This window comes from Nansenia antarctica (assembly GCF_963989245.1).
Source record: "Nansenia antarctica genome assembly, chromosome: 7".
Taxonomy (NCBI): Eukaryota; Metazoa; Chordata; class Actinopteri; order Argentiniformes; family Microstomatidae; genus Nansenia; species Nansenia antarctica.
In genome coordinates this window covers 59,063,509-59,078,640 of record NC_137677.1, presented here as the reverse complement: position 1 = coordinate 59,078,640, position 15,132 = coordinate 59,063,509, and the positions used below count along the sequence as shown (strand labels likewise).

At 44.1% G+C, this 15,132-nt stretch overlaps 1 protein-coding gene across 1 annotated transcript; it reads right to left on the bottom strand.

The window, feature by feature from the left end:
* Nucleotides 1-7,526: 7,526 nt before the first annotated feature.
* On the bottom strand, nt 7,527-13,821 carry lypd6 (LY6/PLAUR domain containing 6; the record flags this gene model as incomplete). Its single annotated transcript, XM_080536966.1, has 4 exons — nt 7,527-7,703; nt 8,489-8,619; nt 9,824-9,922; nt 13,704-13,821. 4 exons carry the CDS (start codon nt 13,819-13,821, stop codon nt 7,527-7,529), a joined length of 525 nt encoding a protein of 174 aa, XP_080393092.1.
* Nucleotides 13,822-15,132: the final 1,311 nt, after the last annotated feature.

Sequence of the window (15,132 nt, the reverse complement as noted above, 5' to 3'; positions counted from 1 at the left end):
CAATACAAGAAACTTGATAAATAGGAGGGTTCTTAATACATGCCAGTAGTAGGATTTGTCAAACATGATTAATATTGTAAGGGGGGAAATCTGCGGCATTAAAATTGAATCATGGTTGATATCTAGGTCAGAATGCTTGCTTGTTAGTTTGCAAGTATGAATTATTAAAATGCTCCTAAGGACACTTGAATTCCTTCAAATAATTTGATTGAATCAAACAATTCAGATCAAAAAGCTACAAATGTGAATTATACATTTTATTTATTTATTATTGACGTGACCGAAGGCTCTTCACTGCTGGTTTCTCTCTATGTGTCTCTACATATATCACAAGCTATTATCTAGCAGTTGGTCTGTGTTGTCATGTGAAAATCTGTCTGACAAACTTATACATTAGCTGTGTCCTCAACCAAGACACTACACTCCATTTCATTTTTGGTTTGGTGCTGCCAAAGAAATTAACGTTAAGATAATTCCATTTATTGTTGGTTAACATTACTTAACAGCCCCCCCCCCAACACACACACTCATAGTTTTTACATACACGTACAGTACATTCTGTACACAGAGAACATTGTACAGTTTTGGTAAAGAATTATTGAGACAAGAAGAGGAGGATGGAAGGAAGGAAGGAATTCTGCCATCGAGTCAAAGTTTAATGTGACAAATTGGGAATCTACCGTAGGTCCAATGACTGATGATGATGCCTTAAAAAGATTACACACTTTTAATGCGCCGGCTTGTGAAGTGTATTGTTTCAAGATGTCTGAGTCAGCCGTGACCGCCAGGCCAGGATGTTGTACTTGAGTGCAGCGAATGGGAACCCCGTGTCACCAAGTCTCTCTTCTTACAAGAACAATAGAAGACCAAGGAACATCCATAACTCATAACTCACACTTTGACATTTTCCTGTTTCCATCAACCGTCTTAATCAACATTAACCTAAGGGTATCACATTAGGAAGCAGCATTAAAGCAATTAGTTTGAGGAACACAGTACTGCATTGTGTTGGAATCAAGCCCCTCATCTGCATCATATTAGTGGACAGCCTATCTCTCCCAAACAGAGTTACCCCTGTATTAGCACTCATTAGCAGTCATTTGATTATGTGCTGGTAATCTCCAATATGACTGTGCATGGCCGTTGATGGAGATTGCTCCTCGCCCTAGCGTGTATCTGTGTGTGTGTGTGTTTGTGTGTTTGTGTGTGTGTGTGTTTGTGTGTGTCTGTGTGTGTGTGTGTGTGTGTGTTTGTATGTGTGTGTGTGTTTATGTGTGTGTGTGTGTGTGTTTGTGTTTGTGTGTGCTTAGACGTGTGCGTGCGATGTCAATGTAAATGCGTGCATGCAAGCGTGCGTGCAACCTCTGATATAAACCACTCCTCTCCCCCCAGACAGACATGTTGTTGTAGCCAATGTACAGCCAGTGTGTAGCCAGTGTATAGCCAAGGGTAATCCCTGGTCTGACTGGGCCCGGCTGCTCCGCTCATCCCAGCTCCCCATGCCACAGTAATCCTGTTAGGCCTTCACGCAAGGAATTTCATTCAATTAAGACACAGATTAGCACAGGGATTTGTAATGATCGACACAACTTTGTCTCGGGTGGACAAAAGCAAACACAGCTTACGCAGGGTGAGACGGGGAAAAAAGCCACAACAGAGAGGGCCGTCGGGAGCGTGGAGATGGATAGGCATAGAATGTGTTATGGGTTGTAGTTGGATAACAATAGAGAAGGACAGGTATTCAACAAAAGCATTCATTTTATGATTTGTATATGTATACACATAATTATGTACCTTTCTAATGCCCTATGATCTGCTAATTTTATAGCCAAGGTCTTTGTTTTTCTGAGATATTAATCCTGTGTTGACAATGTTAATCCTTTTTTACTGTAAAATGCCAAGAGCACACGATCCATCTATCAGGATCTTTCTTTAACAACTTTGCCATGACTCAGAATCACCCAGATCCACCTAATGCAGCAACGCTTCCTGAAGTGCTTCCAAAACCCCGGGAATGATTTCCATAAATATAGAGGGATTCTCACAACATACTTCCTTGCTGTCAAGTGTCTTCCTCTTAAGGGGCTTTCACACTTACATCACTGTCCACTAGTGTTTCCTCAGTCAGTCACACCCAAACACACTGTCACTGTCCGGCCTAACCCTGTTCCCACGGCAGAAGCTTCATTTAGAGACATCCTTATCATCATTGGGCCATGGTTCTTCAGACAGATACAGTATCATATACAGTTTATGACAGACTGTACATGTTTAACTGTTGGGTTTGACCTTTGACCTAATAGCTAATCAGCTAATCAGAAACACTCCTATTCATACTGTAACTCAAAACTAAGGCCAAGACTTTTCCCAGGTCAGGTGAACTATAAATCAATTGATTGATTGATTGATTGAAAGCTTTATTAGAAGATTTGCAGAAGTAGGTACATGACAGTACATATTACATACAAGGTCAACTAACAGGATAAAAACCCAAGAAAGCCACTGGCTTATTTCAATTGGGGTCCTTGGGGTCCAATAACATGGATAAAAAGCAAGGGGATCATTCTTCAGAGCCAATATTATTCAGTCACTACGTACACTCATACGCTATTCATTCAGATTCAATTTAAATCAGATTTAATCATTTGGTTAGCTAAATTATAAACAAGAGGGTATTTATCCTGGCCTTTCATAAGAGACCTGCTCTGAATTAGTGACAGTCATGTATTCCAAAAATGATAAAGATGTCAGGTTGAGTTTGTAATGGCATCAATTATATGAATATAGGGAAGGAGTTGGAGGGAAACTTCAATAGACAATGTTGACTGTACAGTGGTTGTGGTTATTAAATTGAAGTTCCTTGCCAAGGAGGCCTGTCTGTCTGCGGGGGGAAGGGAACTACAGAAGCACACATATAAATTAATGGCTGTCGTGTAAAATAAAAGGTTCACCATTCTACAAGTGCACGCACACACACACAGACACACACACACACACACACACACACACACACACACACACACACACACAGATACATGCACACGCAAAAACACACACACACACAGACACACGGACACATGCACACTCCAGTCCAGTAATCTCACCTGGTCTGTGATCCTGATACATTTTTGAATCTCCTTCCCTGACATTCCAGTGGGATAATGGGGCACAGCTGACTCAGCCACTCACCAGGGCGCGCCCCCTCCCCCCCTACACCCATTCCCCTTTCCTGTCAGCCTTCCCATGAATCACCAACCAGCAGTAAAAACCTCTGTCATGGTCCTGCACGCACCATTTTCTACTTCACCATGCTTAACTCTACCCCAACACAACAGGTGCAACAGCTTGTATCACTGTACCATGTCCACTCTGAATATTTGTGACATGTCCACCGTACCACCAGTGACTTGTTTCAGTGTACAGGTAGGTATACAGTCTGTATCTACACAGAGCAATGTGCAGGGCTAGGCTTCTTTCTCTGCAGTGAGAGAGGAATGGACTTGTTTTCCATTGAAGCCCCCCTCTTCCCTGTGAGTCTGCTGTAGAGGTAATTAAAATCGAAGCAGGTCCACAGTGAACAGGATATGCAGCCATGCCCTCATACAATGACAGCCATTCTTCGGGCCTCTGCTCCAGTCCTGAAACGGCACTCAATCATTATGAACATGCTACGGTTGATCTCAACGGTGAACTTGACCGGCCTGGCAACATTTTGAATTTCCTGGTGATCAAAGACCTGGTGATACATCGTTATTGTGGTCTGTGAAAATGTAAGACGCTGTTAAGTCATTCATATTCATCAGTAAATACGCCTGTGTGTAGATGACACACAACAAGATGACGATACCGTCCACATAGCATCATGAAGTCCCTGTCTACCCCTGGAGGCAGCAAGGGTAGACAGGGACTTCTACCCGGGTAGGTTAACACTTCTACCCCTGTGTAGGGGGTAGTAGTGGGGACCTCAACCCCTGTGTAGGGGGTAGTAGTGGGGACCTCTACCCCTGTGTAGGGGGTAGTAGTGGGGACCTCTACCCCTGTGTAGGTGGTAGAAGTGGGGACCTCTACCCCTGTGTCGGTGGTAGAAGTGGGGACCTCTACCCCTGTGTCGGTGGTAGAAGTGGGGACCTCTACCCCTGTGTCGGTGGTAGAAGTAGGCAGTTCACTCCTTCTCAACCGACACTGAGACAGAGGGCTGAGAGGGGTGAACTCCGGGGCAGCATACAGTACATTCAACCACAGGTCACCTTTAAATTAACACCCTCCAGGCCCTGAGGTAGAGAGAATGAGGTTAATCCCCTTGGAAAGAAACGGCCTGGAAATTACACTTCAGGGGCTAAAGCCTGAGAAGGCTATTGCTGTTTTGGCTGTCCTGAAAGAGGAGAAGGTAAGAGAGTAAGGCATTTCATCTCACTGCCCCATACATCCTTTCAAGATTAGGATGTTACCTAAGACCATGGGCTACCACTGACGCCACCTCGCAGTGAAACCAAATGCCTTTACAATTTCAACAAAGTCAACTTCATTTTCGCTGCGGAGTCCATCTGCGACACGAAAAGGGACAAAGAGCCCAGGATATTAACCTTTGACCACCGGAGTGACATCCAACCGGGGTCATGTTTCCAAATTACGCCTCACTCTGGGAGTGCGCTCCGAAGCCACTCAAATCCCCCCATAAGCCCTCTTGAGTCCAACCCCATAAATCTCCCAAGACATCCAACTAGTCCAAACAAACTTTATGGATGTATTGTAGCTGAACAATTACTTTTTAACTAAACCACCACACACTTTGTTTTCAATGTCTCAGACACTGTGATTGATCATATTTGCTTTTAAAAGAATGGCACACGACTTCAAAAGGACACATTATCATGGGGTGAAGAGTCTTTACGGTATGTACTGTCGGATCCCATTCCCTCATGACCCTGGAACTGAACGGCTTCAGCCAGTAAAAAAGCTGCAGGCTACGGTCATAAACTAGTACCCCTGCCCTGCCCCTGGGATCAGCCATTCCTCAAGAAGGGGTGAACGAGGTTGTCCAGAAGTGAAAGGTCGTTTGTTTGCTTTTCCACCCCTAAATACACGACCTGGGTGTCTGGGAGAGCGTCACAGGTCTCTGTAACAACACTCTCCTGGGAGGCCTTATCTCCGCTGGCCTGGCAGCCTCTGCTGGTTCTACTGATGAGCCAGGTTCTGAACAGGGTCACATGATCCAGTCTCAGACGTCATCACCCCTCACTTTTTATATTTATGAACACAAAAAAGGTCGAAGGTAGAAAAACACTGTAGATTTATGGCCACCGCTGGGCTGGGGGGCTCGGGCCCCTGGGTGGAAAATGTGGAATAGTCGAATCTGTGGAAAAGCGGTAGCTGGAAAAAATAGTTGGAATAGTTTTGGTGTGGCATAAATAGTGATGGAATGCAGGAGGAGTGTGGTAGAATATAGAGATATGGTCTATTTAATGATCATACAGGAATAAACCCATTACTTATTAACCCTATTGTGGTTTACGCTGGGAAGATCAAACAGTTTTACCGTTCAGTAGAATAACTTGCTGGTCCTTTTGTGTGACGGTAAAATCCTAAATGGGATTATTCAGGTCTAAAATATTTAGACAATGTGGTTCATTCAGTATCTTTAAACACTTTCCACAAATTATTATCTAAGTGGTCATGTCTTCATGTCTTTAATATGAAGTTACAAAGTCATTCACATATATTATATACAATTATTTACAGAAATCTAATATAAAAACAGAGATGATATTTACATCACATCAAATTGGCACAATATTGGCATGCGATTTCCTCTGATAACATCATACACCACAACTGTTTCCACTGCTGGTTCAACCTCTTTGCTAGAACGAGTCAAGGCAACATCTGGCAAGATATGTTGGTTCTCAAATCACAACAAAAAGGAACATCTATTATTGCCTGATTCAAAATGACACAACACACATTGTTCCAGCCCTTTACTTAACCTCTCTCTCAAAAAAAAACAAAAAACTTATACTTACTTAGAACTTTTAACTGTTAACAGAGCAAACTACAGTATGGTAAAAGTAAGGCTTTTCTGTAAAACATGCATCTCCTCTGTTTTCCTCTTAACCCTGGTTGGCTTGGAACAGACCGTGTGAGAGAGGGAGGGAAGTGACCTGCCTCCTCTGTGTCTCGGGCGCCCAGCCTAACCAAATCATAAAGCCTGGAGAACAATAACACTGTATTTGCAAGCGCTGCATTTTCTGGCCCGGCCACACCGCCAAACAGGGAGTGATGGATGAGAGAAGTGTCACAGAACAGAGCCACAGCACAAACAGCAGACGATAGTGTCACGTGAACGGGAAACATTAACAAGTGGAGAGAAACCAAGTCCTCTGGAGAACACCTAGTGTAGTGTCAGTAGCTAACTGTGTGCACACTTTGTAAGTTATCATTGTTGCTTCTCACTAAAAAACTGATATGATAAGGACAGAATAATGCTATCATGTAAAACAGGACAGTTCACAAAGCCTAGACAGACGTGTCGTGCTTTGACATGGCGTGGGGCAACCTCGTGAACAATGTGGAAAAATCGGTGGTATTTTTTAATTATCGGAAAATCATGAAACCGAAATAGTCCTGTGATTCACTTTCTGTCTTTTTTTTTTTAAAGGTTTGAGGAAATAGCTTTCACACCTCGTGCAAAGGGTTAAGCATTTGTTTGATGGGCGCCAGGATTTCTTTCCATGTTGATAAAAATACTTTCCAGCCATCGGACATAAAAAGATGAGAGCCTGTTATCTGTTCCATCTGGAAAAATAAATGAAGTCCAGTCGTCCACACGTCAGCTACAGTACATGCTACTACAACCTACTCCTAACCTAGGAGTTACCTTGCACAAATACTCACGTTCTAGCAACAATGATTGATAAAAAAATAAATACTATGTATATGTACATATGTGTCGATCATACAACATGGGATACTGACTCATAAATGTGACATAAAAACATACAAAAGAGAAGTTAAAGCAGATAAATCATTATAGAAGTTACTGTAAGTATCTGTTCTTAAATGTTTCTTTATCTCTCTAAAAATGTTGTAGCCCTTTTACAACTGACAGGTCCAAACACGCCAGAGCAAATGTCTAGGTCTACAGTTTCCCCTCTAGATTTGTGCAGAAATGCAGAGTACTAGTAGGGGGGGGGGGGGGGGTGATGTAACAGTATAGTGTCATGTTTTTTTGTTATGTTTTATCCTTCAAGATCGACTGAGATACTGCCTGCGATCCAAAGGCAGTATCAGTGTGCTGTACTAAGTGCTCATTCTATTGATACCCCCTGCAGAACGTTGAAGGGTAGTCAAACAGAATCCCTTTTGAAATAAAAGGGGGGAAAAAAACGTTCCAAAAAAAGGCATCGCCGGCCTCAGCGAAGAAGAAGGAGTAGACTGGATCCATCATCAGTTAGATTGGGTCTTCAAACTGTTCGAGAAAAAAAAAAAGTGAAAAGAAGTCTCTCTCTCTCTCTCTCTGTCTCTGTCTCTCAGATGTAGCTGGAGATGAGGAAGGTGAGGATGGGTAGGAGGGACGTTAGGGCGTAGCTCCGCGAGAGCCCGGCGGAGGAGCCGCTGAGTGGCGAGGTGGTGGCGAACACGGCTTCCGTCTCGTTCCAAGGCAGAGGGAGGTTACAGATGTTCCCCTCGCAGCAGGAGGTACACATCTACAGTACAACAAGACCAAAGTTCAAAGGTCACACAAACCATTTAGGACTCTTTTAGTGTTGTCTTCTTTTCCATAATCTCCATAAATTGAACTCTGTTGTTTCCCATTATTCTCTCTCTCTCTCTCTCTCTCTCTCTCTCTGAGGAATCTTCCGCAGTAGTGAGGACACAGACCTTTCAGCAAGGATTAGAGGAGACAGTGACTGAGAGAGGTTAGTTCAACTACCGGTCCTTATCTTATCTAGACTGGCCACTTTGGAGGATCTCTGGATTAACTAAAAAGCTCAGTTAAGTGGTGCTGACTAGGACAGAGCCCTCCGTATAGAGGGCCATATAGTCCTGTCTGACCCTGACATTAACCTCAAACCCTGACCGTAACCCTCTGACCGTAATCATAGTCTAAGCTCTAGCCATACCATGAACCTGTGGTCCTCTGTGGTCCTATGTGGCTCAGTTGGTAGAATGTGGCGCTAACAATGCCTAGGTTGTGAGTTTGATTGCTGCTGAGACCTATATATAATACTGAAAAATGTTATGCACTCAGTGCAATGTAAGTGGCTTTGGATAAAAGCGTCAGCTAAATGGAGTATATTATATGAGACCTAACCCTGTTAGCAGCCCCGACAACACTAGTGACACCTGTCCCTGTCTTTGTTTGTGCCAACCCTAGACATTACTACAGCTCCAAACTAAACAGCAAACACCAACTTAAAGTTAAATACCAACTTAAACTTATGGCACTCTTAACGTCACAAACACAAGGCTAAACTGTCGACCTCTTTACCCTGTTTCCTTCATGGTCCACTTCAATGCATCCGGTGGCGAGGCAGTCCTCTAGGGCCACACAGCGCTTCGTCACGGACACACTGTCTCCCTCAACGTCCATCTTGTGACGCGTGAAACAATATCTGGCCTCTGTTGGAGACAATAAAAAGTCCACAATTATTACTGTATAATTAGTATTGACCAATAATCTTATATCTTTTACTGTAACACCTTATCATGGCTAGCTAAAAATAAAGTCTAAGATAGCTACAATCATTCAGGGAGAGCTTTAGAACTGACAGCAAAAGGTGTTATTTGTTTTGTTCGGAGGTTAAATAAACTTGCCTTGAAAAAGTAACTATACTATTTAATCCCTCTTGAGACTCTTGAGATGTAATCCTTGTCCAAAACCCCTAAAGCTATGTCATGAATGTGACTTGTGTCATGTTGAAAAAGCATGAGAAATGCCAATCGTACCACATTACCGGGCAGCATTCCACAGACCTTTTGGTCAACCAGCACTGCATCACCCCACAATCTATAAAACTGTTATTCATGTGAAAGAATGTGTCTTTTCGGGGCTAGGCCGAAAGTAACTTAGTCATTAGAAAGGTGCTGTAAATCTGCCTAGAGGGGTCGGAGGAAAGCTAACCCTTTATAAGGGCAGCTATTTATGAGCTAAACATGTCCACAGAGAAGTGAATTATATTCAATAATAAACAGGTACAGAGGCCTGCATAGTACAAACAGAGCAGTCATTTATAATCTCATGGAAGCACTTTGATTGAAATAATGCCAAATCTAAAATACCGGTACAGAGAAGAGTCTCTGAGTGTAAAGTAAATCTGTTAGCATTATGTCTCCTATAAGAGTAGGCTTCAAGTCGTACTAATCAACAGTGTTGAAAGGGGACTTCACGCGAGGGGGGCGACCCGAAGAAAAGAAATGCGCTGGCTGTAATATTTCCCTATTTTCCTTTTTCAGCACTGTTTCAGCAACTATGGTGAATGAGTCAACAGGCCGGCCCAGTCCAGACTCAGACTGACTCAGCTGCATTCGGTTATGTAGTGTGAATAAGGTATTACGTGAGCTTAGAATTATAAGGTTCTATCTCCGTTTAGGGTAGTTCAGAGATATTGAGCGTCAAAGTTTTTCCATTCCATTATGTTTTGTGAGATGGAACCGTTGTATTTTATTAATTACTAACAAAAAAATGTCAACATTTTAAAAATAACACCACACAGGCATTAATAAACACCTAATGGATCAGATTATGTGAAAAACTCAATTTTGACAAAAAGATAGAACCTGAGATAGAACCTTATAATTCTAACGTCATGATTAGTCTGCTTACCTTTTGGGCAGTACAGGTCAGGCGCCCAGCGGTTACACTCGTAGTTGTCCGACGCTTCTTCACAGGTGAAGCACTTGAACCCACCTGGGAATGGAGTGGCTGTGACCCCACAAACACAAACACATTGAGAATCACACAGTGCAAACCATTGGAACACTTCATCAACTATTAACTGATCTATTTAGCCTTGCGCATCAAAGAGAGGTCCTGAAATGTTGAACGATTTCACAAAAACAAGCTTCAGGGGAATTGTAATATTATCTTATGGCATCCTGCCAACGAAAGCTAAAAACACTGGATAAATTCAATAAGTGCCTGTCAGATTATGGGAGGTCTCAAAGGGAGATTCAAATATGAACTGAGAGATCATTGGTCGAGGGAATACAGTGCCATGCCTCAACCTAGAGTGCTGACTCATTCTTTTGCTCTCCACAGGATGATCAAAAGTGGCTAGTTTGCAGTTTTGCTACTCTCTCCTAATCTATTGCAACACCGAGAGCCTGCATCACAGTTCAACACCCAGAGCCTTCATCACAGTTCAACACCCAGACGTGAGTTTAGAATTATACGGTTCTATCTCCGTTTAGGGTAGTTCAGAGATATTGAGCGTCAAAGTTTTTACATTCCATTATGTTTTGTGAGATGGAACCTTTGTATTTTATGAATTACTAACAAAAAAATGTCAGAGCCTGCATCACAGTGCAACACCCAGAGCCTGCATCACAGTTGTGCTCCTTCAATGCAGGGTCCCCAGAGGATGGAGAATGTGTCCATAGAAGCCATCTGTTGTGATCAAACGGCGAGGCCTGTTAGTCTTTCCAATTTTGCACGATTACATTAATCTGTTTGGCCCCCTCCCCCCTGCACTCCCTCCCTCCTCTCCGCCCATCCCCAGTGACAGCTGCAGGCCTGCAGGTCAGGCAAAACTTCATTGGACACACAAAGCTGCTTGGCCAATCACCATGATCACGCCTGGCCTCTCCTCGCCTAGACCATGAACCCCCCACTTCATCTCCAAGGATGTCTAGTTACCCGGTTGTTGCTGCCTAACAGCCCTCCCACACACACACACACACACACACACACACACACACACACAAAACAACTGTCCACACACTCACATGTGTACACAGACACGCATGATTATACCCGCACAATCACACTGACTGGCATACACAGACACACAGACAGACAGACAGACAGACACGCACGCACACACAAAACAACTGTCCACATGCTCACATGTGTACACAGACACACATGATTATACCTGGCATACACAGACAGGAACTAGCATACACAGAGAGACAGGCAAACAGACAAGGACGCACATACTCACACACACACACACACACACACACACACAAACCAAATCCCCACTGGGACCAGAGAGGTGGCCTGGAGCAGACACGGATATCTCCCGCAGTATCCCGGAAAGCTGTCCGCGTTGCAAACCTGATCCAGGGAGTTCTGCCTTTCTGTGATTAAAGAGCCACAGATCTTAAAGAGATTTTCATCCCGGCTACGTGGGGTCCTGTTTTTTATTTATTTATTTTTTAATTGATAAACGTGGGAGGGCTGACCTCTCACATGCCTGCTTCCTAGGGAGAGTGGCGGTTGTTTCAACCTCTAATCTGGGGGTTTACCTAGCGTGCCCTTTCTCTCACATAGTGGAGGCCTTTCAGTTTGCCGACCTGTTGCTGTTGCTATTGACTTGCGTGAGGATGGACCACTGCAGGTCTAACCAAAGGAAAGGATTGCTACACACGGCTGGACCTGGGAGAATCAACCATTGAAACAGAAATACAACCTTTTAATACAAGCTCTACAGATATAACAAGGTTATTGAGAGCAACTGAAGAGAAGAAAAAAAACAAAAACAGAGCTGTTTACCAGCAGTGTGGCGACGAGACTTGTGGTTACCATGATGTCTATTTGTCTATTCGAGGCAGAAAAACAGCGAGAGAGGGTACAGTACAATGTTGTGGAGACTAGAGCAGCCATTCCTGTGGCTTATGAACATGATCTAATTGACACTGGGGTCCAACTAGTGGCTCCGTTCGCATTCAGCCCAGCCAGAACATTCTGTCTGAGGCACAGGGCCAACCAAAGGACGACAATTAATCAATTTACCCTCAGCTGAGTTCCCCATCGTCATTGTCACATTGTCGGTTCACTTGCTACATGTCGGATCACTGTTGTCTTACTTTAATTGCTTATGAGCAGAAAAACACTCTACAAATCTTTGATCTGACAAACTCAATCAAAACTTAGTTTGAGCCTGTCTGATTCAATCTGAAACAACAAACCAAATCTTGTTAGATTATCTTTTTCGACAATAAAAAACAAGAAGATCATTCCAACATTCTATAGTGTTAGTTTGAGCCTGTCTGATTCAATCTGAAGCAACAAACAAAATCTTGTTAGATTATCTTTCGAGTTTCGACAATAAAAAAAAATAAGATCATTCCAACATTCTATAGTGTGTCTATCGTGAGCAACTGCAACAACTGGGACACTGCAAAACAGCCCCGAGCCGGAGCTGATGTGTGGATGAGACAGAGGAGGGCAGAGGGCAGGAGGCAGAAGGGCCGGAGGCCGTGACGACACAGGCCACCATGCTGGGTAAGCTATGCATGGAGACACGTGACCCCATACCGTACTTCAAAGAGGGGCACGGGATGGGTTGGGTTGGGGAGGGGTGGGGTGGGGGAGAGTACAGACAGTTGCTGCACCAGCTGTGGCTCTGTCTGGTTTGGCTAGGGATCAGAAGCAGCTCACTGGATAGTGGATACACCCCTAAAAGTTATCCCAGCAGAGCTCTTTGAGAGCCTGGTTCATATCTCATAAGGGTCCGTCATACAACATTTGGGTTATAGGGCGATCTGTTCATGTTAGGGGTAAGCAGTGATTATAGGAAATGTAATAAAGAGAGGCTACTTCTAACAGCAGTCTTACCACGAGGGGGTGAGAAAGTGTGTGCATTGTCTGTGTGTATGTGTGTGTGTGTGTCCGCACGAGCGAGCGTGCGTTCTTGCTTGTGTGCGTTGTTGTGTATGTGTGTCTGTGAGTTCATACCTGCTCGCGTGTGTGTGCGCGTGTAAGTATGTGTGTGCCTGCTGCATGAGTGTGGGAGTGCGTTGGTGTGTAAGTGTGTATGACTGAGTCTGTGTAGTGTCTGTGTCCCGTATGTGTGAGAAAGAGAGGAGATGGACAAGGGGGGGGGGGGCCCTTTACAGTTGCCGTATATAATAACAGTCCCAGTCTAATGACAGGTTTTACCGGAGACTGATGGTCTGGGGGGACTCACGCTATCCCTGGCTTATTAGTTCTCAAGAGAGTACATCTCGACTACATGGATGTCGGGTCAGGGGCTTAACACCCGGGACCAATAGCGGAGGAGGCGTGACCGTCTCATGTTTATCACACCCGGCCGCTGGAATAATAGAGGGTCGCATCCTGGATAGGATCTCTGACTGATCTACAGGGCATCCGTGCCAGCCTAAGCCTGCGCCAGACATCAATGATCTCACTCTAAATGACTTGTTGGTATAGTGATAGTCTAATAAATGTAGTACCCACACAAACAAAGGGACAGTGTAAATTAGATTTGATGCTTTGCCCCCCAATTTAGCTCTGGTATCTCTAGAAAACGAATGCGACACAGTGGAGGCTGGTGGAGGTAGAAAACGGAGGACGACCGGCTCATTGTAATGGATTGTATGGAATGAGGAATGTGTTTTATTATACCATGTTTGACACCATTCCTCATTCCATTCCATTACAGCGAATGGAGCCAGTCCTCCAATTCAACCAGCCTCCTGGGACACCATTAAATAACTGAATGCTTTTGCCTTCAGTTATGAAGGCAGACTCTTACTTGAAGGATGGAGGTAGATGATGTCTTGTTCCGTGAAGTCCTTTGATTGGGCCGTTTTCAGCCAATCAACGATGACCGTCAGCAGTAGGACCCAGGCCACTGCAGGCCAGGGTTCCATTGCTGGCTGTGGCGTCACACATGCAGGTTTCTGATTGGCCAAACACAGGAGGACACCTGTAGAGAAAAAAAATAGAGAAAAATAAAACCTCTCCTCTTTAATCAAATATACACTTTTTACCAGTAATATCATTCTGCACAATAGTTTTATTCTGCAGGATGTGTTCCATTCTACTTCAATGAGAAGTGAAAGATTCTTCACGAGGCCCAGCCATAGCTTCCCTGATATTATCTCATCCAAGCATCCAAGAGTGGCTATCCTCGCTCCATGGTAATATAATAGTATAATATATGCCATTTAGACACTTTTATTTTACATTGCAGTGAGTGCGTACATTTCTCAGTATATATGGTCCCAGCAGGATCCAAACCCATAATAACCTAAGCGGCGTTAGCACCATGCTCTACCAACTGAGCCACAGAGGACCATGCATATTGCATAGCATCATAGCATCCCAGAATGTCTATCCCAGCTCCATGATACAGTAACCATGGCTGTGTGTTTTCCAGCCCTGAGGCAGAAGGTAGACGCTAAGAGAGGGACGCCCTGGACACCCTCCAGACAGCAACCAGACAAGAAAGGACAGAGCCATGTTCATCATCATTACAACAATTATCGTTCAGTCAAACATCCCCCAAATTATACCACTGACATCAGGCTGCCTCGGCCCAGAAGCTCACGCCTCATTGGCCCTCTCGCCGTTGAACTGGATCCAGGACAGGCTCGGTTCAAAGGAAAGGGAGTAACCAGTTATGCATGGACATGGACAGAGAGTTGAGTTACTGAACAGTGGGGCTTATGCAACAATGTGCAGCAGGCATGCTATGCAATGTCATGTCAGAGACTTCAAAAACATCCTGCATTTTTCTGATTTTCAACGTATTAAAGCCTAGACCGTGGCTATATACTAGCAACAAGCACTGCAGAAAGATTGAAAAATGACTCTTCTTATTAAATCAACTGCCAGCAGCAACATAGGCTGTTCATTATTAGGCTGTTAGCTTCTCAAACTAAACCATGGGGAGACATGAGAGGAGTTTATGAGTCAATGAAAGGTATGCTGACAGCAGAAGGATAGGGACGTTGAGAGGCTGCCATGGGTTTGATGTGTCACAATCACTACAATACTACCTTGTGGGGTAGTGGTGGTCTAGTGGATAGTGAGTTGGACTTGTGATCGGAAGGTTGTGAGTTCAAATCCCGCCTGAAGCCACACCACTACTAGTGTGCCCTTGGGTAAGGCACTTAGCCCTCAGTTACTCCAGGGGGAATGTCCCTGTAATTCGTAATTGTAAGTCGCTTTGGATAAAG